This window comes from Parasteatoda tepidariorum, chromosome 5 (assembly GCF_982258835.1).
Source record: "Parasteatoda tepidariorum strain Cologne lab strain chromosome 5, Ptep-v5.0, whole genome shotgun sequence".
Taxonomy (NCBI): domain Eukaryota; kingdom Metazoa; phylum Arthropoda; class Arachnida; order Araneae; family Theridiidae; genus Parasteatoda; species Parasteatoda tepidariorum.
Window position 1 is genome coordinate 8560727 of NC_141759.1, and position 25144 is coordinate 8585870.

At 29.7% G+C, this 25144-nt stretch overlaps 1 protein-coding gene across 1 annotated transcript in view; it reads right to left on the reverse strand.

Moving 5' to 3' along the window:
* LOC122268253 (uncharacterized) overlaps positions 1-25144 on the reverse strand; it is a 43943-nt gene that overhangs the window by 12830 nt on the left and 5969 nt on the right. Inside the window, exons 3-12 of the mRNA XM_087163388.1 lie at positions 22427-22546; positions 20191-20304; positions 12733-12840; positions 10095-10208; positions 8792-8935; positions 8476-8610; positions 7547-7600; positions 5030-5095; positions 3812-3916; positions 1970-2074 (exon numbers count right to left, since the gene is read on the reverse strand). Coding sequence (XP_087019514.1) covers positions 1970-2074; positions 3812-3916; positions 5030-5095; positions 7547-7600; positions 8476-8610; positions 8792-8935; positions 10095-10208; positions 12733-12840; positions 20191-20304; positions 22427-22546 — 1065 coding nt within the window. The remainder of the gene's footprint in view (positions 1-1969; positions 2075-3811; positions 3917-5029; positions 5096-7546; positions 7601-8475; positions 8611-8791; positions 8936-10094; positions 10209-12732; positions 12841-20190; positions 20305-22426; positions 22547-25144) is intronic.

The following is a 25144-nucleotide window of genomic DNA, read 5'->3' on the forward strand; positions in this document are numbered from 1 at the left end:
ACAGCGTTATTTTCATCCTATTTCTCGTATTTAGCACAGCAGACAAGATCTATATGTTTCTTTATAAACGTTTACATTCAAGTTAAAGATAAACTAAAAAGAATAATCTTAAAAAAAATATTCAGATTTCAGGACAAAACTGATATTACACTTGAAATCCTCACACTGCAATTAAGTAAGATTAATTGCTTGTTTAAATTCAGCAAAAAAAAACTTGTTCCTATTCTAAAACGTTATATAAGAGATGGTGGACGAAATTCTTATGTTTCAAATTCATTAAAATATTAATACTTTAACTATACTACCACTCGGTAAGGTATTTTCTGAAAATATGCATATTCCGCTATCACTTTTTAACCTGATAACACCAATAGATAACTTTTTCACTATCCCAAATAAATTCAAACTAAATAAAATTGCTTAATGCATTTTCTCTCTATATTTGTCTATGTAAGGCTTTTCTATGTAGCTCATTGATTTCGAAGCTGCAAAGGAAGTTCAAATTTTAGTGAGACTTTTCAAAAAAGTAAATGGCTGGTCTTGACCAATCATATCCTACATAAAAAATTCTTCACTGGGTGTTTTATAAGTATGGTCTGAGCAGTGGATCTAAAAACCAAATTCTGTTTTAAAAGTACCGATTTAAACATTTGATACGGAGTACGTAGCCAGATGGGCTATCTGCTCCGTCACCTAAGGTGGGATAAAAAAAAATTTGTGATGAAGGGGGTAGGATATATTTACGTGAACGTAAAACTTAATGGGAATTATTTGTTTTAAAGTAATTGAGAAAAACTTATATAATACAAAGCAATCATATTCAATAAATTAAACAAATTTTTAGACATGTATTTGCTACCACTTACTTATTTTCATTAGATTTTGTAAAAAATAGCTCTTTTGTCAACCTTCATAGTGATATGTTTGGACTGCCTAAAAGAAACCGTGTCGAGGCTTTCGGTTGACCTATTTATGCCCATCATCCTTACAAATGAGACTTTCGCTATTTTTTATCCTTTAAAAAGTAAAAAGTGGTAGCACAGTTTATTCCGGTAACATTTATTTTATAATAATTAATATTTTGTTTATGCTAGTATTTGAAGTGGAGTCACTAAGTATTTTCAAGCTTAATTGAAGGAAAACCTATAAAATCTTACTATTAAATAACATACAAGCTCTTTCCTCAGAAAGGTACATTTTAAAGCATTAAAAAATTTGTGGTTGAGCATAAATAGAAAAAAAAATATTTCACGTGCTTCATCATTACACGGCTTTCGTAAGAAACAAAAAGGACGCTACTGATATTTTAATACGATCGTCTTATTGTGAGACTACTAAAAAATACTACTAATAATAATCTTATATGTGGGAGTTTTATTATTATGTCTTAATGTGCACTTTTAAATTGTGTTTGTGTGTCATTAATTTTTCATTGCATTTACATTTCAAATTTTCGAATTGTTTGTTCTTATTTTATTTATCCATTATCGGGTCTCGGAACACAATCAGTTTTTGGTATTACCACTGACGATAGAAAGGTGAGTTGGCAGGCAGTGTGTCCCCCGATGAAGTACCGTCTTGCTAACACACATATCTTACAATATTCTTCGTTTTCTGATAGAATTTCTGATGTACTAAAACACTAATTAATACAATAATAATTAGTTCCAATAGTTAAAAACTGAAATTAAAAAATATAGTTTATGTGATATTGATGACAAATTAGTAAATTTTACAACTACTATTTTTCGAATTTAATAACAGTGTCAAAAAAAGTGACTCGTACCAGTCCTACAATAAATACTTTATTGGTACTGCAAATATATTTTTTAAAAAAATATTTTTTTCAGTGTTATAGAATATATAAAAAAATATTGTTATATTACTCTGTAAATAATATTATTTCTTTACAAAAAACATGGCAAAACAATAAATTTTAACAATAAATATTTATAAAAACAGAGCTTACTTTTACAAGCTCCATGAATTTGGCCATAACCTTTATAGCACCAGCATTTCTTTTCCAAGTTTCTTCCAAAAGAACAGTTTACAGATTTCTCACCACAATAGCAATCTGTTCAGAACAATTAAAAGCTGCGTTTTTGTTACATTTTTACACAATTATGATACGTTACTGGAAGCTCATGAAAAGCTACACAAAGCGGGCAGGAAACTTGAAAATTTTTAGTATTTGCTTGGCAAACTATTTTTATTCTGTTTTTAGAAAGTCTTTATTCTGTATTTATTTTTGGTCGCCATTAAACATTACTGCTATTAAAAGAGTTTTTTTATCAAATCGTTCAAAATTATATTGAGAATATTTTCAAACTTATTAATATAATTTTTTTATTTAGTTTTTATTATGTATTAATTATTTATTTTAATTAATAATGGATTTTTCATTTTTAATTATTTATTAATAATTATTATTTATTTTTAGTTTTTATTATTTATTAATATCTATAAAAAGAGTAAAACTTGCTTTGCGAAGTACAGAATACCTCGCCAAGAAAAGTTGATTCTATTTTATCAAGAGACGTAATAAAAAAAAATAATTATAAGTTAATTATTTACTTAGAGCTTCCACCTCAGGAGTTCTTGCTCATAAAAATTGGGTTTTTGAAATTTTTTAATCACTCAACCTTTTGGAGACGGGTGAGTTCTCAGGGTGGAAATAATCAGGGTAAAAAATTATAACTGGTAGCCAAATTATTTTGTTAGCAGTTGTATTTGTGGATGGCGGCAATTTAATAATTAGACATAATTCCCCACTTCTTATTTTAAAATAAAGAATACATAGTTACCCTATAAGCAAAATTGCGAACTCATGCTCAAGAAAAAAATCCCTAAAAGGTAGAACTCATAATTATTTAAATTTATTTTTGATGTTTTCTCCGCAAGTCGTGTTTATATCCACCTCCCCCTCATCTAACTTATGCTTCGTCAATTTTAACTTCATATCAATCAAATGAATGAGCTAGAGCCTATTCACGGGGCTGGGAATCAGATAATTAACGTATATATGAATAGGGGTGGCCAACTTGCTCCCGACATCAAATAAATATTTTCGAGTGGTAGTATTTCAATGAATGATACTTATTTTAATAAACTCAATTTATATGATTTTTACTCATTAATAAATTCAAATTTTCTAAATAATTCAAAGGCTTTCGCGATATGCCACTTTGTTTCAGTAAGCCCGTATGGAGCCTGTTAAAAAGTTGGCAAAATTAACCGCCAGTCTGCTAATTTTAGTTGGTACTTCTCTACCGTTTTTTAAAATATTTTGTCGAACCCAGAGAAGTTGGCATCTCTGTAAAAATTAACGTGTTAAAATTAGACAGAAATCAAAATAAAGTCAGTCAAATTAACCGCGTCCGTTTTCAACATAAACACATAATGACATTATTTAGCCTAACAAGGGTAAGAGAGATGACTATTTTTCCAGTTATCATCTCATATGTTATAATCATTTCTTCCCTTTCGAAATTCGCTTTTTTTTTGTAATTTAGCATAATAATCAAATGCATCAAAAAATACACGTAAATTATGTTGAACCATGTTTTCATGATTGTCATGATGAGTAGATTAATTTTATCAATACTACAAATTTCAAAGAAAATCAGTTTTCTTTATAAATCAAATTCAATGCTCTTGAACTTCACATTTTTCTGAGGAATAAATTGAAAGGAGTGTAAAATTAAAAGGAGTACACGAATAAAATATTACGTGTATATCATTGACAGATACCGGTTTTAGACGAAGTGAATCACACATACTGTAAACATGATTTAAGAGTTACATAACTTACCAACGCAGACATCATTCATTTGTGAAAAACCAGTCTCACAGGAACAAATTTTATTCCCTTCGTGATTGAAATCGCAAGATAAAGAATGAAGTCCACAATCACATGCTGTAATTGAAGATAAAATTGATTGAAACTGCAAGATAAAGATTGATTGATTGATCTCATTAAAAACAATTAGTTTGAAACCGCGGGATAAAGAATGACGTCCTTAATCACGCGCTATAATTAAAAAAACAAAATTGATTAAAGACGCGAGATACATGTCTTGAATCATAAATTGTAACAAAAACAAAATTAATTAAAAACAAAATTGTTTGAAAACATAGTATAAAGAATGAAATTTTCAATCACACACTTTAATTAAATAAAACTTGAACTGACAATGAAATGTTTCACCGCTCACCCTATGTCCCTACGCAGTCTGATCAAATTTTAAAATTTTCAGTTCAACAAAACAACCATTAGCTGTGGTAAGTATCATTTAATATGATGTGGCTGATTTAGGCCTTCTCATGGTAGTTTAAATTCGCCAGAATCAAACAATTTCCTCTGGAAATAGCTCTTTTGTTGAACCCTAAAACGACTGTTGCAACAATAACTATATTTATAAAAAATCACATCTATTTCCATAATACCTGTATTAGTCGTAACTAAAATTAATTAAGTTTAATGGAGTCAATAATAGCATAGGGATTTTTGTACGGTATTTATAAAGTACCATTTTTCTATTAACCTTTGTCGTTTACTGCATAAATAATATTTCTTTATTTCAATCACTATTTATTTTAAATTACTTATTTTTATACAAAAGTGTTTTAAAAGCACAATTATAAGCAAAGCAACACATGGTTTCAGATAACTTTAGAAATACAAATTCATTGACGTAGCTTTCCAATTTGATTTACGATGAGTTGATATAGTTAAATATTATAAGGAGTGAAATAAATTCCTGAACAGAATTGTCTACAGTTTAATTTATTACAATGGCTAATGTTGAACTAAGGCAAATAAAATCATTTTTTATCAGCTTTCCAGAAAGGAATAATTAAAATTTTTAAAAGAGTTTTAGTATATGTGGATATAATTGCTTTTTGTAGCCTATGTCTTAGTTACAGGGCCCTAGTATAATTGGTTTTGGAGTTACAGCAGATTTGATATTAGTACAGCAGACAAAAAATTTTCAGTAAACACAAAAAAGATGAAAAAAGATAGGCTTACTTGAGAAGGTTGTTTTTAATGAAATATCCGTTTTAGGGGAAAGAGTTGATTCAGTTGATTCATGAGCTGAAACAGGAAACTTTTAAATAGTTAAATCTGAACAACAATAAACCTACTTACTTATCATACATTACAAAACATTTTTATAAAAGCCTTGATTTAAAGACCTTTAAAAAAATTTTAACGTTTTTCTGATTTTTTAAGAGTCAATGTAAAATATCTGATTGCTTATCATAATTATTGCTCGAATTTTCTTCCAATGTAATTGCAATTGAAATTGGGCGAAGTTTCCAATACTTTTGTGATCATTGCTTGGTAATCCTTAGTTATTTGCAGCTGTCGAAAACATGTGTTTCTGTATTTTCTAAGTAAAACTGTATATAACTGCACGTATTATTAAGTTTTACAATAGGTAAAATATATCTTCAAAACATCCTGGCCATTAAATTTTTACAGTAAGGCCTAATTATAGCTAAATTATATCAGATAATATGCTAATTTTTAGCTGAATGTAGTCTTAAAAATTTTTATACATTAATGATCAATTTGAAAATATTTAGTAATTATGATCAAGGTTCTCAATAAATACATTCATTGTAATTTTGAAGCAAAATAAAACAGTTTTGTATGCTTTAATTAAAAAAAGGAAATTTTCTGTTCCTGAGAAAATGTGATCTTGTAATTTTATCAATCTGAAAGTCATGGCAGCGTCAACTGGTTGAGAAATAGTGATAAAAAAAACTTACCCTCCTAGACAAAGACAGCAATCCTTAGTAATAAATTTCAATTTCGAACAGACAGTTAAATTTATTCCTTTATCTCTAAATTTCTTATATAATAAAGGTAGTAAAATGAAATACACATAAGTGTTGCTTCTGTTTTAATGTTTTCCATTTTTTTTAAAAGCAAAATTCCAAATTTTAAGTTTTAATAAGTATTCAAGTTTTACTTAATTTTATACTTGAACTAAGCCTTGAAAATTATTGTTATCAAAATTATTGTTAGCAAAAGTTTATTCATTTCATAATTCATGATTTATTTGATTTATGCATGTTTTTTTTTTTATTCAAGGCAAGAAATCTTTCATAATCTGAGAATGACGCTCGTACGAAGAGATTGAAATTATGGAAACGGTTAAATTACTCGAATAAAACCTAACATCAAATCAAAAACCTAAAAATGCAATCAACCTCGATCCGATCCCCTAAGGCTGCGATGACACTCTGAGGGTAGGAAAAAACCCTGAGGGTGGGACAGCTCTTTGAGAATGGGGTGAGGCTCGAAATATGAAATTAAATATATATTTTTAATAACATTTTTCTCAAAATATCCCTTGTGTTTTTATTATGTTTTAACTTTTTCATCCAAAATTTATTATTTTTAAAAAATTTATGATGAGAACAACTTAAAAGCACAATCACAATCAATAAAGTAAAAACTTCCTAGAAAACAGATATAATAAGAGACAAAAATTAAATAAATTAAATAAAATACATATGAAGAAATGAACATAAACAAAAAAACTCACTCTAAAACTTAAAATTTGTAAATCTCAATATTAAGAAGCCAACTTGTTTAATGAATTTTAGAAATAATTTTTAAAAAAAATTTAAGGAAAAGTGGGTTAAAACCGAGTATCTAAGATTCGAAAGCGTGTTGATACTAAATTGTTCGACCTAAAAACTATCAGACTTAATCAAGATATCGCACCCTTGCAAAAAAAGTGACTCAAGTAAATAAAAAGCAATTTTGAAGTTATGTCAATAAAAAATATGTTTGAAGTGTCCCATCAAGCTCAAAAAATGTCACATAATCTCCAACGCGCAATTTATCCAGCTGAGGGCAGTTGTGTCAGTTCTGAGTCGAATTCAGAATAAGGGTTATCGTATTAAGTTGATTTGTCTCAAATGCTGCATTTTAGAGTTATGACACTTGCCAAGGTGCGATATTATTTGCTTAGTTACGTGTAATGTATCATTCTTAAAAAAGTCATAGATGCACGATTTTTTTATAAGTGATTTCTTTTTGAGGGAAAAATCAAGTCAAATTACCTCATCTTACCCGAAGTCTTCGCAATATACAAGAATTACCTTCATTGCTTATATTTCACGCGGTCTTTAACTAATATTTCTTAAATTTTAAAGCAATAATTTTGTAATAATTTTCAATTAGTTCCAACAGTTTTATTTTATACCTCTCTCTCTCTGTCTCTCATATAACTAAAGATATAACTATTTGCAAATTCATATGTACATTTCATATCAAGGGTTTTAAGGGAAATTTATATAAAAGTATTACCAATTAGAATACAATGGCATATTTTTGCAAATAACAGTCTTTATCCAATTATGAATATTTAATATGGAAAATGTCAGCGCAATGAGTTGAAAATTTAGGCTCAAAATATGGTTTATATATTTCGACAATGAAGATGCAATTTTGTGACACATAGAACATTTTAAAATGACACACATATTTATAATTTAAAGAGAAAAAAATATCCAACGACATGCTCACAATTTGTTGAAGTTATCCCTTCTGGTTCAGTTGATTCCGGTGTATTTGATACTTCTAAAAAACAAACTATGTTGAGTATAAAGTATAAAAAATAAAGCATAACTATAGACACGAGATTTCCAAACTTTGTTAAAGATAAATTTCGTTGTCTAGAGATTGATGAAGTACAAAAATATTATTTAGCTAAATTATTTTAAAATTGAAACTATAGACTTTAATTTATTTTAATAGATTTTTGCAATCTATTAGGCAATTATTAGGTCTATTAGGCATCCCTGCAAATGATCAAACGAGCTTAAATATTCCTTCTTGCTGATGCATTGAAAAGGGTTCCCTACAAATCAACTCTAACAAACCTACAAATCAACTCTAACATTTTTGAATTATTTAAATTTAACGATGAGCAATGTAACTTTGAATAAAATTTAAGAATTCGAATTAGATGTTTTTACAACCAGAAATAATATTTCCTCGAAGTAAAACTAGGGGGCCTCCCTGGCCGAGCGGTATCTCCCTCCAAACGCTCTGTTGAGCATAGAGGAGGCGAGTTGGAATCACGCCGCAACCCTGGATGAACTGTTTGCCGTGTCCTTCTCTGCATTGGGCATACCTGTCCTACTTGACAAAGGTTTGTAAGCCTTAATTGAGCTTACAAGCCAGCAAATGTTTGTTCTTCTAATATATATAAATAAAATGAAGTAAGTTGGCATTCATGTTGAAGATACCTTTTTGCTACGAGATTCGAAGTATTAAGATAATGGAGAAAACAAATGACGCACAAAACAAAGAGGTTGAGTTTCTAAGATTTAGCTTTTTCATAAAGTGCCAAATAAAGTTTTTAAAGAAGGATTTTTGCTAAAAATTGGCGTTAGAGATTTTCAATTTTTATTTTAAATATTAACAAAACATAATATTGATGCCAAAAATACCTTTAACACATTTCCTATTTGCATCTTCTTGAAACAATGGGGGACATTTGCAAATGGGTTGATAGGTTTCGTCTAATACGCAGTTGGCTGAGAGTTTTATGCATTTCTCTTCATTCTTTTTAATACGGCATTTGTCTGAAATAAAAATTAAATTAGATTTCAAGATTTCATGATTTCAATTTACTATTTCATGAAGATAAAAAAAAATATTTTTTTGTTGGAATGATTTTTTATGAGTTGCATTAACATGCAACCTAATTTTTTAACTGGACTCAGTCTATTATGAATAAAAAAAACAGTAATTGAAAATACTTACGAATACAGAAACCGTTTTCGTTTTTATCGTACCCGTTTTCACAATTACAAGTATAACCTTCATTTACATTTGGGCTTTCAACACATCGAGCATTAAGCTTCGAGCATTCTTTGCTTTTACCTCCTTCCAAGCACATTTGTTTCACTAAAAAACATAAGTTATTGTTGAAAACCATCAATCTTAAGAAGGGATCCAGTAAACATATATAAAATACTCTAAGCGTTATAATCTCCGTTTTTTATTTTGTTAAATATACTCTGAGTAATTTTTTTTGAAATATTATCTAACTTATTATTATTTTCACCACTCCCTCTTAGGTTTTTCTGGATTAATTTATTTTATGTAGAGTTATAAGGGTTTTATTTGCAGATTCTATATACATTCAAATATCCAAAAAAAGTGTACCTGATAAAAGTTATTTGGTTTTGAAATTTTATAGAAGAAAGAAAAATTTGTTGTGCTTATTACAGCACTTCCAATTTGCAATATCTGTTAAAAATTGTCAATCAGAACTTTCACCTTTACGTCAGTAGAACATTTAAATTTTGAGTACGTTTGCAGTCCTGTTAAGCCTACTGTTTCATCTGCTGTAAATTGTAAAACGTAGCCATTGAAATGCGATTGCTTGCCTTTTAATGCTTTCATTTTTTCCAGAATAGATCTATTAGTTGTAATCATTCAGTTGAATGAGGTCAGTTCACTTATCAGTCAGTTATATGAGATTAGCCTGAACATTATTTTCCAACTGATTATTAGTCAGAATGCTTAGAATCTGATGTCCAGATAGCAGGTTTGACTTTATCTTGGAGGAGACAAAGCTTCCAATTCAACAAGGAGCTGTAAGGATAAATAGGGACTTACATCCATGTCACCAAGTTTGTCTAGATTTTAAAGTTCATAGATGAGGTTGATTAAGAATTATAGTTATTTAAACAGCTTAAAGGCATTAAATAAAGTTCAAAATTTCAACGATTAGTTTACATTTTATTAATATAACAATGTAAGTTTCATTCCGGAAATATAAAAAAAAAACATTTGCTTCTATACTTTAAAAATAAATTCGTTGTGATATTAATTATTTTAATTTTTTTGTTGTTTATAGAAATATTAAAGAAAAAAAATGTAGATCTATAACCACTAACAAGTACAGCTTAGTGAATTCAACTATTCAATTTTTCGCATTTGGTAACAGTCTAAATGTTTTGCAGTGAAAAATGCAACGATGCATTTTAAATAGAATTTGTGCTCTAATAATTTAAAATTTCGATGAGTTATAAATGTATTAAAATTATTGAAATTTTACCATTATCGCAAAATGTTCCGTAATAATGTGGCCTACATTCACATTTAAACTTGTTGAATCCATCTGGTCTGCACGTACCTCCATTCTTACAAACATCTCTTAAGTAGCAGACGTCTACAGACAATAAAAACAAATGCTTATGAAAATATACACAAATATCTATACATGTTCAAATATATTCACATTCTATAAAAAAATAGCCATCTGCTTTGTCGCATTTTTATCTCATATTATTATTTCTTGAAATACGATTTTATATCAAATGCAAGAAATCAAAATAGTGCCTTAGCGCCTCCCCTACAATGTTTGTTTTTTTCCTTCCAGTTGTAGTAAATTGATACAGAAAATCTTAAAACAAATAGAAGTTGCATAAAATGTTTAGTAGAACTCAGTTTAGGGATCCTTAAGGTCCGCAAAAAGATATTCAAGCTGTAGCAAATAATCCAAACTCAAAGCAATTTGCAGAATTCCGACTTACGAAACTACTTAATAATCTAATTTACATACCTGCCAAGTTTTACACACTTTGAGTAAAATTTTATTTTTACATTTAAAGTAGTAGGAAATGTATGCTTGCTATTTATTCTTTGCATTCAATAAATCCAATTCAAAATGATTTTGACCATCACTACATTTAAATAAATTCTATATTCTATATATACATATATATATATACATATACATACATATATATATATATACATATACATATATACATATACATACATATATATATACATATATATATTCATATATATATATATATATATATATATATATATATATATATATATATATATATATATATATATATATATATATATATATATATATATATATATATATATATATATATATATATATATATATATATATATATATATATATATATATATATATATATCACATTAGTTAGTTTAATTTTAGACATAATAAAATGTAAATTTTTGCTTATGAATGTAATTTGCTTTTAGTCTTACTACCACTGGGGTGCATCATCTTCGGAAGGATTATAAGTGGGCAGATATTAGTATGTATCAAAACAGTATAAAACAGTCTGTGAGCAGATATTAAAATGTTTCAAACATCCTTAAAACACTAAAACAAACTAATAGAAAAAATAAAAATAAAAATTTGAAAAAAAAAAAATTTGGAAACTCAAATATTTATGTAAAAAAAAATCTGTTAGATAATTCATGCAAGAAATCTCTTTGAGAACTCTGGCCAGTAGACGGTTTGATTTCGAATATATCACTCTATATTAAAAAATTGCAAGGGTCACAGTCGCTGCTTTGAGCGTTTAGCTTAACGTTACATTTTGTTTTGCTGAGCGAAAACTCTAAAACTTAGAAACTTAAGACTAGAAAGTTGGGTAGAAAAATGTACAGATAGTTAGTTCAATGAAATAAAATAACAAAATTCGGTAATTAGTTCAAGAATTATTTATAGGAAACTTGTATAAACTTGCAGTTAAAAATACCATTCGGGCTGCTTTGCAGGACGCAGGAATAGAACCACAGACTTGAAATTCGGTATGCTGAAAAGACCGTTTTTGTTTACGAAGTAAACGCAGAGTCTTTTTTTCCGAATTTTATTTTGTTTTGTTTTAATGCAGTTTTTGCAAATTTTTTCTAACTTTTTTGTTTTCCGTTACATTTTGCCTTGCGGCACAACATTTTCTACTCTTTGAAATTTGAAATTGCAAAGGAATGTCGGTAAAGGAAAAGGAGTACTGGCGAAGCAAAAAAAATTATACTCGATAATTAATTCTAGAATTATTATTTGTTAAACTTTTTGTTCGATCGATTTGTAGCATGTTTAAATGCAAATACGGAATTTAAATTTGCCGTGCTGAAAGAGACATTATTATTATTTGTGAAATTTACAAGAATGTTGTTTCGAAATTACATTTTGTTCAAATGTCACTGCAAATTTAACTGCTTTTTTGGGATTTTTTTACAAATTAGGCAGCAAATATTGACTATTTATCCATTGTACATGAAAATTTGTTTTTTTTCGATCGAGATCTTTATTTCGCGCTAATATAAGTGTCAAAAAAAGAGAAGGAAATTACATGTTGCCAGTTACAAATTTTAATATTTGCATAGAAATTTTCAAAAGTAAAGAAAGAAACTCAATAAAGTCGCGTTAATGGATAAAATTTATTCAAATTTATTTCTGCTTATCGATTCACATAATCTAATTTTCATAAACTAATTTTTATATGAGTGCAATCCGAGCAATAAGCAGGAATTGATAAATCCTACATAATAGCCTATTCCGTTTCGATTAATGTATTGGCTAAATGTGTTTGCATAAAACTGTAATAACTGCGAACCATTAAATGTGTACCATTGGAGTATATTGCCCAGCACTGGATCCGAGACACAAACCTGTGCAAAGACGCCTAAACGACTGAGAATTTTGAATCGGTGGCTTTACGAGGGAAAGGATAAAAATTTTCAAAAATGTAATTCCGTGACCAGTTGTCACAGCGTGCTCATTACTCCATTGCTCAGTTACGAATATTCGAGTCGTAATAAGCATAATTTTTTCTTCATGAGGAGAATTTACAAAAAAAACCCTTCTTGTTGATTTAAAGAAAAAAAAATGACGTGTTAGGAAATTTTAAAGTTACCCTTTTCACATTTCTCTCCATAAAATCCAGGCAAGCAATCACATTTTGGCACTTTTGAGTACATTGTGCACTTCCCTCCGTTATTGCACGGGTTGTTTGCACAAGGCCCTATAAGTACATAAAAATGAGATTTTTTTCAAATTCACATTTTCAGTTATGATAACATTAAACTAATTAATAACATTGTAATCATTTTGCTGTATATTAATAACAAATCATACCCTACATAGCATTTGAGATTATTTTCGAAAAACTGTTTCTACTGTTAGTGAGCTAAAAGAGAAATTTTGAAATCGTATCGAATTTCGATTTAGCTTTTTAAGACATCAATATAATCAAAAGATTATTTGAACATATATATATATATATATATATATATATATATATATATATATATATATATATATATATATATATATATATATATATATATATATATATATATATATATATATATATATATATATATATATATATATATATATATATATAAATATATATATATATATATGTTTAGACTATATATCAGTAATGGTGAACACATTTCTTTTATATTTACTTAGCAAAAAATATGGGGTAATTTGAGGTTGAGATGTTTAAAAAAAATATATCTAAGGTAGAAAATGAGTTTATATTTTGCACCTAAAATAACCTCATCAATGCAGATTCAATTTCAGATTTATTTACACAGCATAAAATCAGGCTCATGTATAGCTCAGTAATGCTTTTATTTAAAATCCGATATTATTCGCAAAAAATAACCTGTACACCTCAAAAACAACATATCGAAGCTGGTTGCTCTATCGTAGATTTTTATCAACCTCAAAGGCGAATAATACAACTTCATTAACCTTAATTATAAATCTTGGGAAGTTGTATTTTTATGATTCTTTTTCGAAGTCAACTTTAAATAAACCTCTATTCAGACCTAACACTTGAGGTGTTATCTCAAAAGTGCCAAAGTTTTGTACATCACCTCTCTGCAACAAAGAATGATATTTTCCGATTAAATTAATAAGAAAGATAATTTCATATTAAATTGAAGGCATGTAATAAATGTCAAGAAACAAATTGAAACTTTAAAAAAAAAAAGAATTGCCTAAAAAGGTCACGTGTATTAAAAAATATAAAAGAAGCCAGCAAATATTAAAGATTCATTGCAAAATTAAGAAAAGTAATTAAATTCTTAAATTAGTTGAGGGTCTATAAAAAGATCTTTATAATTGTACATTTTTGCTGAAGGCTGATAGATAAACTAAATCTATAATATTGAAATGATGAACTCGCTATGTGTTTCTCTCTTATAACTCCTGAACAGTTAAAGCTAGCGTCCCGAAATTTAGAGAGCGGTCTTGATAGGAGCCATTCTATCCCCCCTGTGTCAAAAATCATACTAATATTTCTTTCATACCTTTTGGAAGAGTTGTTTGAAAAACAGAGTTTTTTGATTTATTTAGTTGATGCCATTTATAAAAATTAACATTTATTAGATGATGCCATTTATAAAAATTTATAAAAATTAACAAGCGACTTTTTATTTTCAAATATTTTTTAAGATAACAACAGTAATGCTAGCTAGCTTATAACTCTCAAAACAGAGAGTTTTTACAGAGAGACAATTACAACGATTATGAAACATCATTTACCAAAGGAGACAGAGACCTCCATCATGTACTCTCATAATGGTCATAGTGACCCATTATTTACCCTGTCAGAATTGGAAATGGTAGTTGACGACTCAGGATTAAATAAGGCGCCGGGACCGGACGGAATCCCCGGTGAGATATTTAAAGAATTACTTCTTATTAACAAATCCTGGCTCCTAGAATCAATAAATAAGTGCCTTGAATTGAAAGTATTTCCTGTTTGCTGGAAAAGCGCCAGAGTCACCCTAATTTCCAAATCCGATAGGGACCCACATTTTCCGACATCTTACAGACCAATCTCTCTTCTCCCGGTCTGGGGCAAAATCCTAGATAAACTCTTGACCAAAAGACTTGCCTACTTTTTGGAAAGCAGAGATCAATTAAATCCCTACCAGTATGGCTTCTGGGCTGGGAGAGGCACAGACGACGCATTATTGGAGCTGGTCAAATTTGTTGAGGAGGCTAAAGCAAACAACAAACACAGCATAGGGGTGGCTCTGGACATTAATAATGCTTTTAATAATGCAAACTTTTCGATTTTGAAGTTCGAATTTTTTAAACTTGACCTTCCAGATAATATTGTCAGCATTATCATGAGTTTCCAAAGTAATAGAGATGTTACATATATAGATGAAGAAGGTCAGTGCCTATTTAAACAAGATACGTCGTTGGGGGTTCCACAGGGATCCTCCCTGGGACCGGTGCTGTGGTTGGTATATGTCAATACGATTTTTAACAATTTTAACAATATTGATTTTAGCGGTTTTAGCGATTTTAAAGAAGATGACAGCCGACTGATTGTTTTTGAAGACATTTTACTTCTCTTGAGACACCAGATACTGTATAGATTTGATCTGCTGGCTACCCATTGTCTCACTCATCTCTCAGCCTGGGCCGAGTCAAACAGACTGAGTTTCAGTGATTCAAAAACTAATTGCCTAACATTCCCTAAGAATCAAAAAAGAATCGGCAGACACCCACGTATTAAAATGAGTGTCAATCATAGCCAAACAATTAAGCAAGTCAGGGAGCTAAAATATCTCGGGGTTGTGCTCGACCCGGGCCTGACCTGGATACCCCATTTAAATCAGATCAAAGAGAGAATGAACAATTTTAACAACCTCATCAGATGGGTGGCCAGGGCCACTTGGGGCCTCAAACCATCGATCTTAAAAATCATCTACCTCAGGGCGACCGAAAGAATTATACTCTACGCCGCCAGTGTCTGATATCGCAATAATACAAAAATCAATGACAAGCTTAAATCCATTCAGAGATCCTCCTTGATTACCATAACAAAAGCCTACTCTACTACAAGTACGGAGGCCCTCCAGATACTGGCGGGAGTGATACCTATTCACTTAAAGATTCTTGAAGATATCAGCACAAAAAGATTGACCTGGGGCTGGGGGTTGGCTGACTTGGAAATAGTTTTGGGCCACTCTCTGGACTCGATTGCATTGGAACAACGACCAGTAAGGCAACACCCCTCAAAGTTTGTTTCGGTGCCTTGGGGTAGGTCACTCCCCACTAATGAGGGGTTGGAAATTTTCACGGATGGTTCAAGAGTGGAGTTCGCCGAAGAGACCGATAATGGAAGTAGGATAAAGCACAAGACCGGTTATGGAATTATCATCAAGAGAAATGGGATAATCATTAAAGCGGACTCCATTAGACTCTCCAACAATTGCAGTATTTTTATGGCTGAGCTGATGGCAATTAAAAGTGCATTTGATTGGCTGGCTAAAAATGACTACCCGGACGCCACTCTTTTCACTGATTCGCTCTCATCGTTGCAAGCCCTAAGTGACCCAACTCCAAATAACAAAGAGACAGAAAATACTAAACAACTATGGAGACCAAACATCACATGTAACTGGGTCAGGGCGCACATTGGCATCCTAGGCAACGAGGAGGCGGATCAGACAGCCAAGGAAGCCGTCAGTCGCAGCCAAATCAATTTAGAGGTCCAAAGTTCCAAGGCCCAGATCAAAACAATCATCAAGTCCAACAACCTAAATAGATGGAAAACAGAATGGCAGAGCTCCGAGAGAGGTCGACAAACCTATATTTTTTTTAAAGACCCTTCCACCAAACGACTACAGTCCAACTTTTACCTAAACCAATTACTTACTGGACTGTGTTTGGAGGATACCAAAATAGACTTTTCAATAAAAACCCAAATTGTACCTACTGTGGGGACAATCAGACAATCGAACACTTGATCTTGAACTGCCCACACTTCCAGACACTCCGTGGAAACCATTTTGCAGGGCAAAATTTGCACCAATGCTTTGCTAAGTTGGTCTGTAGAAACATAGTTAAACAAATTATAAAGGTAACATTGGAGGACACTCTGAACCACATTTAACTATGCTCGGAGCCTGCGAACACTATTGCTGGTGTATTGTGTATCTATCTAATTTCATTTTAAACTTCTCTACGTTTTAACTTGTATTGTTTTTATAAATTTTTAATTTAACAAGCATTGTTTTTATCAACTTTTAACTGATTGTTTTGATTCTTAACTTGTTCTGCCTTTTAACCTCTTTATCGAATTTTAACTTCTATATTTTATCACTGTTTTACATGTTCCTGCAAAGTTTTAACATTTATTGGTTTTTGGGTGATTTTGTGTTTTTTTTTTTTAATTTAACCTTTTTACTACTTTATTATTTTATTTGGTTTTAACTTGTTTTATAGAATTGTACTGAACATTATTTTAGATATTCAGATTTTTATATTCACTGTTGATGTAACTTTTAGAGATTTACGTATTTTTAATGTATCATTTGTGTATGTATCAACTCTCGTATGCCCTAAATTAGGTCTGGGCGAGATAAGAATAAAATATAACTCTCAAAAGTATGTTGCACGTTCTTTTATATTTAATTAATTTTTACCCGTTATGTTAGATAAACTCAATTATTTATATGAAGGTGGTAGCATAGGCTGAATTTCCAAAATTAGCTCTTCGTTCCCAAAATTAGCTCTTCCAAAGCTCCTCGTGAGTTAATTTTGTGTATAGTTATTTTAAAATATTTTTCTATAAAACTAAATAATTTAAAATCAACAGAAATTGTACGAAGAAACATTAAAAAAAATCCTCATATTGTTATTGAAGCCAATGATGCTTTATTAATATTGGTAATAGGAAATACTTAGAAGTTAAAATAAAATAAGCTATGAACTAAAAGGCAGTTATTTTTGGTAATATGCACTACTGATATTATGATAATTTCTGCAGTTTAAATGGGTACTAAATATACTAGTATAGGAATTATGTATTTTGCACAGATTAAAACTTAATTAAAAATATGGAATTTTATATTAGATAATGTTTTTTGTTTTTCTAAATTTAAGGAAAAACCAGAAAAAAATTCCTTGATTGAAATTATGATTAGGTCTCGACCAATAGCATCGTGACAAATGATTCTGATTACATTTAATCTTAATATTTATTGATGACCAAAAACGTGTTTTGCTTAATATAATTAATGTAAAGCCACCTAGATGGGAAAAATAATTATTTTAGCTCTATTAACTATGTTGGTACAAGTCTTTGAGTTTTGAGCATGATTTCGAAGAGTTGTTTATTACTAATTTATTGATTATTTACGCTTTTTCACCCCGTACGAACATCTAGATATTGCAAAATATTATATTTTTGTTCAATTTAAGAATAAAAAATACACTTAAAAATTTAAAAGAAATGAATAATGAAAAATATTATACACTAAATTTATGTAAAAATATAATAAGGAGAGCATATATATATGTATATACATACATATATATATATATATATATATATATATATATATATATATATATATATATATATATATATATATATATATATATATATATATATATATATATATATATATATATATTAAATATATATATATATATATATATATATATATATATATATATATATATATATATATATATATATATATATATATATATATATATATATATATATATATAATAAATAAATAAATAAATACAAGAAAACACTGAGAAAGTTAAGAAATAATCATAATCATGATGGTAATATTAATTTCAATTTTTTGGATTTGGGTATTATGAAAGTTAAAATCAACAATCTGCTTTGTTGATTTATACGATAAAAGAAATGATTTTAATTTTAATATTAATAAACTAGTTACTTGGAATTCTAATGTTTCTAGGAGCATCTATTTAAATACCACTTTTAATGAAATGAACAGAATTAAAAGAATATGTAGTAATATTTATTTATCCAAAAAACAAATCGATAAACTCTTTCAAAATCTGATAAAAAAACAATGGATACCCAACTAATGTAATAAAATTTTATATAAAATCATTGAATTAATCGTATATTTTGGTGGATATATTTTCTAAACATTTTTTTTTGTTAATTTTTATGATTTTCCCATGTGCAAATCCATTTCAGGCCAAAATTCATTGCCAAAATTATTTACTAAATAATTTCTTTGTTAATTTATATAATTTTTCCATGTGCAAATCCATTTCGGGCAAATCCGTGGTTAGAATTATTTACCAAAATTCCTTTACTAAATAATTTCCTTAGTTAATCTATACAGCTTTTCCATGTGCAAATCCATTTCGGGCAAATCCGTGGCTAAAATTATGTACTAAAATTTTTTCTTTGTTAATCTTTCCATGTGCAAATCCATTTCGGGCAAATCCGTGGCTAGAATTATTTACTAAAAGCTCCTTTGCTAAATAATTTCACTTGTTAATCTATACAGTTTTTCCATGTGCAAATCCATTTCGGGCAAATCCGCGGCTAAAATTATTTGCTAAGCAGGCAATTTATGTTTCTCTTTTCTATTTTATATTTTTTCTTAAATAAACATCTATCTTCTAAAACTATTTATGATTAATTTTTAAAATTATCCAGTATAATATTACCTTGCGCACATCCATTTCGGGACCATCCTTGGTAACTAACAAATCAAAACTCAGAATAACAAATCACTTCAGCAGTGCAGTAAGAACGACACTTTAAAACCCTCTTGTTACACTCAATTTGCGCTTTTGTTTTCATCTTTTGTTTTCATATTTTGTAATCTGGCAATCTTTCTGCGAAAACATTTTTAAATCATTCTTGAAAAATATCTGTCCATGTAAGTTGTTATGATTTTGCTACTCGCTTTATAGTCCCCCCCCCCTTTTTAATGTTTTTTCTTTTTATTTTATTTTATTATCTGTTTTTACATGTTATTTTTACTTTTTATGATCTATTTTTATGTAGTTATTTTATAAAAATTTTTTTTGAGTGCTCCTCACACTATTGTATTAATATATTTTGCTTTGGCTTTATTGATACAATATCAGTAAGCACTCTGTTTTGCGGATATAATCGTGTGGGCTGAAGAAAAGATTATATCTTTTTTTTCCGGCTTTTTTTCCAGTTTTTTAAAACATTTAATTTTTTTTTTTTTTTTTAAATAAAATTTTGTTTGTTATTTTTTTTACTTATTATTTCCCACCTCCTTTTTTTCATATGTCTATAATTTTTCTTTGTTTTATTCTTCATTTTGAACTTATATATATATATATATATATATATATATATATATATAATATATATATATATATATATATATATATATATATATATATATATATATATATATATATATGTACATATAATAATAAGTTAATTAAAGCAATTAAAAGCAATAGACCAGTAAATTAAAAGCAATGGTAAAATTTTGTTAATCGTTATTACTGATTTAATAATTATTAATAATATAATAATTATCAATTTAATTGTAAAAGTTAAAAGTACCTATTTCACAATTGTCTCCTCTATAAGGTGATTGACATTTGCAAATTTCTTTACCATCTTTAACCATGCATGGAAATCCATTTTTACAGGGATTCGGATGGCACAAGCGAATGTCTGAAAAATTTTAACCATTTAGAAAGCTAACAAAATTTTAATATACCAATAAAAAATAAAGCAATACATTTTTTTTATGTTCCTAATAAGCAATAGTATGAAACGGTAACGAAGGAGGACTGAAATCCTCAACTTATTAGGTATATAACAGTATCGTTTTGTCGATAGAAAGGACTCCCCTTGCCACAACCTCGGAGATTGTCTGCTGCTATGGAAAAAAAAAGAAAAAAAAAACAAATTTCAAAGAGGGGAGCTTCTATTTCCCCATATTTCTTTTCTTCATCTGACACGAGCCAAAACATGTCTTAAATATTGACCTAACACCCCGACTTGAAATAGTTATACCTTGTAACCATAGTTACCGCTATTATGCCAAATGAATGGCGAGGGGAGTTCTTTCCATAGACAGGCTGCAAGTTAGGCTTATCGGATAAAGGTGATCATCAGACTCAATATTCTGAAAAGTTTTGTGAGTACTCCCTCTTCTTCCTGAGATGTAAAAACTGTGATATTATATCTCCCCAGATATGACCTTGAATAACTCAAAAAAAATTTGTGAAGAGACACTTTATTTCGGGCTAATACTAAATTTAGAATTCGAATAAAATTTAAAAAGAGTAATTTAAATCAAGCATCTAAAATCGTAAGATGTATAGCTCATTGTAGTGGAATTCATTTTATTTCTGACTTTGGTTCTCTCTTTTATCAGCAGATGGCAGATCAGAGAAGTTATGATGTAAGAGGAGGACTTCAATACTTCCGGTTTTTCTTTTTTAGGATACTGGGTGAATAAGTTTTGCATCAAACTGTCATACCAATACACCTTTCGAAAATTATTTTCCTTTCCGAAAAAAAAACAATTTTGGCGCGAAATAAATATCAAAAAATTCAAAAGCCTCCAAGAAATAAGAGTTGTGCCTGGTGCTTCACTAAACAAATTCGGTACAAAGTAATTGCGACCCTTTTTGGCGCTGAGATACTCCAAAATGTTTTTACACTGAGTGCGTCACTAAATATTTTTGTTAAATAAGTGCGACAATTTTTGGCGTTGATATGCTTCAATTTTTTCTTACATTGAGTGTTTCACTTAACGACTTTGGTGTAAGGTAATTCCCCCCATTTTCGATACCAATTTTTTTTACACTAAGGAAGTTTGGCTAAGTTGTGCTTTATCGAGTCCAATCTGAACCATGAAATGGATCAGCTAATTAATCTATCTTCCTTTTTATTTAAAAAAAAAACAATTTTAGCAGTAAAATTTATTATCATTATTATTATAATTATTGTTTTTCCACTTACAATGGATCCCATTACATGTTGGGGTTCCTAGTAATAAAGTCGCAGATCGCCAAGCTAAAAGGGGACACTACTTAGGCTACAACATGTGACTACCTCATTACCTATCAAAAAAATTTCTCCCTGAAGAGAAACTGCGACAGGCAACTCTGGTTAATCCCTCCTGTTCACCACTGGTTTGGCAGAAAAAAACCTTGGAGGTGCTCCAGAGTTCAGGTAAGATATATCGGATCAATGGGCAGTTTCACAGTTCATCAGTAGCCATTTAAAAAGTCTGACTTTACTAATTAGGCGAAAAGTCTTCCCATCATGTAGCAAGTCCAAATTGAAGCATTCTTCCCCCGAACACATGAATGATAATCTCGCATTCTCCTTGGATAACATTCTCTTGCGACCAATTTTGGTGTGCAACTTTGCCAGAGAATTTGGACTCATGGATTTGATATAGCTGAGGCTATATTGTGAAGGATTGGACACAACAACAACAAAGGTGCCATTTTAAAATCGGCATAAAAATTGATACTAGGGAATTATAATTTGGGAGCTTTGCACATTTGTCATTAGAAGCAACCAGACATTCCTTTAAACTTTCAGAATTCAACTTTTCATACTTTCTAATAGATTCGTGAAAAGCGGAGGAGGACATTGTTTTCTGTGTGGTTACTATTGCTAAAATTGCCAAATTAAATCTTATTGTGATGATTTTTTTTTTATCAGAACAGTGCTGAAAGCGAAAAATCTACAATAATTTTCTTCTTTCTGCTGTCGAACAAGTACTGTTTTCGCTCTTAAAGTGATTAATAAAATAAAAGTTAATACAATTTACCAATTTCACAATTTGTCCCATTATAACCTTCCAGACAAACACATTCGTAAGTAGCCTTTTCAGATAAAGGTACACACACTCCGTCATTTTTGCAAGGGTTCGGGTTGCAGTTTTCTGTTACTGAAACAGAAAACAATTACAATCAGAAAATTAAAATCAACTCCAAAGTGCGAGCAAAGTACTAAAAGAAAATCTAAAGAACTGCGAGTGAAGTTATCGTGGTAAAAACGCAGCATTCTTCTCTGACAAGATTCAAAAGCCAATCAGGTTCGATATACACGCGAGACATTGCTTACAGATGTCCCATTAAATTTGATCCGAGATTCGATTCAGCGTGATAACAGACCAAGTTTATTTACTGTAACATCAATCCGCCAAGCACGATCACATGTTTAAACGAAAACAAGTGATTTAAATCACTGGGTTGAGCCTAATCACGTATTCTACTTCTCAAATAGCAAATATCCAATCCTTAGTCACAAAAATTGAATTCTCAAGATCTTGAAAAACCTTTACGTCGTCAAAAAAGAACTACTACTTTTATCAAAATATGAACACAGCGATGAGTATGAATATGAAACACAGTATGAATATTAAACAAGCATAGAGAAATTTCAAAATCCGAAATTTTCTAAAGGATAGCAACGATAACTTCTCAGCAATTTATCATGATTTACTAGTTTATAGTAAGGTTTATAAATACTTTATACTGAATGGCCCTTTAACTTGTATATAAAAGTTTAGGGAATGACGTGCAAGTGTTAACTGTTCAGAAAGGCCCATTGAATACTACAAAGTTATTGTCCTGATTAATCTGTTTAAGAAACAATCCTGTTATTAAGAAACAATAAACAATATAAATTAATCGGATTACCCGATGTCGGAAATTAACTGAAACGAAACTATGCAAAAAACTTTCCTTTAATACTCATTGATTCAAGAATAATCTATGACATTGAATTTGTTACTGTAAAAGTGATAAATCCGGTTATTATTAATAATTTCCGATTGTGTTTAATAATTATCGGTAATTCTTAATAACAACCGGTTATTATTAATAATAACCAATGAAGTTTGATAAATGTGATTAAACGGTTTATTTAGAATTGGGACATGGGTGTGCCTCTTTGTATATGTGTTATGGTTGAAGTGATAAATCTGGTTATTATTAATAAAAATTCTAAAATTAATAATTACCGCTTCTTTTGGTCAAAATGCGAAATAAAAATCGCGAACTTGTACTGCATTCAGTGTGAACTACAATACGGGAGAAAATTTTAAACAGCATTTAGAGACACTGATGAGTATGCTGAAACAGCTTATGGTTTGGATATACCAGGAACAACCTATACCAAGCAGTGGTATTTCAAAAACATCAGTATAGGGTATACCGGGCAAATGAGTTTCAGGCAGTGATACAAAATCTAGAAAAAACGCCAGTGTAAGATATACCGGACAAATACATTTAATTAAAAAAACATCAGTGTAGGGCAGGGGTGTCAAACTCGCGGCCCGAGTACAGTATGCGGCCCAAGATGAACATTTTTGTTGGCCCAGTCAATATATTCGAAGCAAAAGTAAAAATAAAATAGAAATGTGAATTAGAAACGAAACCAACATATAAAATTATAATATACTTTATTTATAAACTATACGGATCATTTTAAAATTGTCCGCTCGAAAATGTAAAATTCTAATTGGCTGAAATGGAGTCCGTTTCACACTAAGCTATCAATTAGTACATAATCAGGCTTATCCTATTATAGCGAGGTAAGTTGGTTACCTTGCTCCAAGGTTCTCAATCAATTCTGGGATTTGAAAGAAAAAATACGTAAGATTTTACAAACTATAAATCAAGATACAAGCTTGTTCTCCGATCAAATATGGTCGCAAGATTTATCTTTTACGGTTGACATAACCAAACACTTATCCGATTTAAATTTATTGTTACAAGGCAAGGATCAGATCATTACGAACATGTTTGACATAATTAAAAAATAATTCAAATGTAAACTATTTATTTGGGAAAGGCAACTGAAAAATGAAGATTTAGCGCACTTCCCAACATGCCACAAGAACAAATCTAGTTTAGATGATACTGCATCGTATCAAAAATATGCAGAAAAAAATTTCAAATCTTAGAACAGAATTTGAAACAAGGTTTAAAGATTTTAATTCCTTGGAGGACAAATTTTGTTTGTTTTCCTCGATTTTCTCAAATATGGACTCAGTACCAGTTATTGGCAAATGGAAGTGATTGAGATACAGTGCGACTCAAATTTGAAGGCAAAATTCATTGAAGTGGGTGTGTCTAAATTTCAAAATTTGCGTGTGAAATTATTTCCAAGTTTGGAAGTACTTATCAGAGAGAGCAATTATTTTCTGTTATGAATGGAAATTAATCTCCTGTCCGAAACCGTATTAATAACTCTCACGTTGGGTCAATTTTGAAAGTAGTCTCGGCCAATAAAATTTTCGGATCGAAATGGAAAAGATAATAGCAGAGAAGAGATGTCAGGACGTTAACAATAACTTTCAAAATAAAAATATTTGTTTCCATAAACATTGATTTTTTTTTGCAGCCCACCTAACGTTAGGCATTGTTTATTTGGCCCAAGTTAGCGTTTGAGTTCGACACCCCTGGTGTAGGGTATGCCTAAAAAATTTATTCCGGGTAGAGGCACTTAATTTAAAAATAAAACATCAGTATACTTTAAT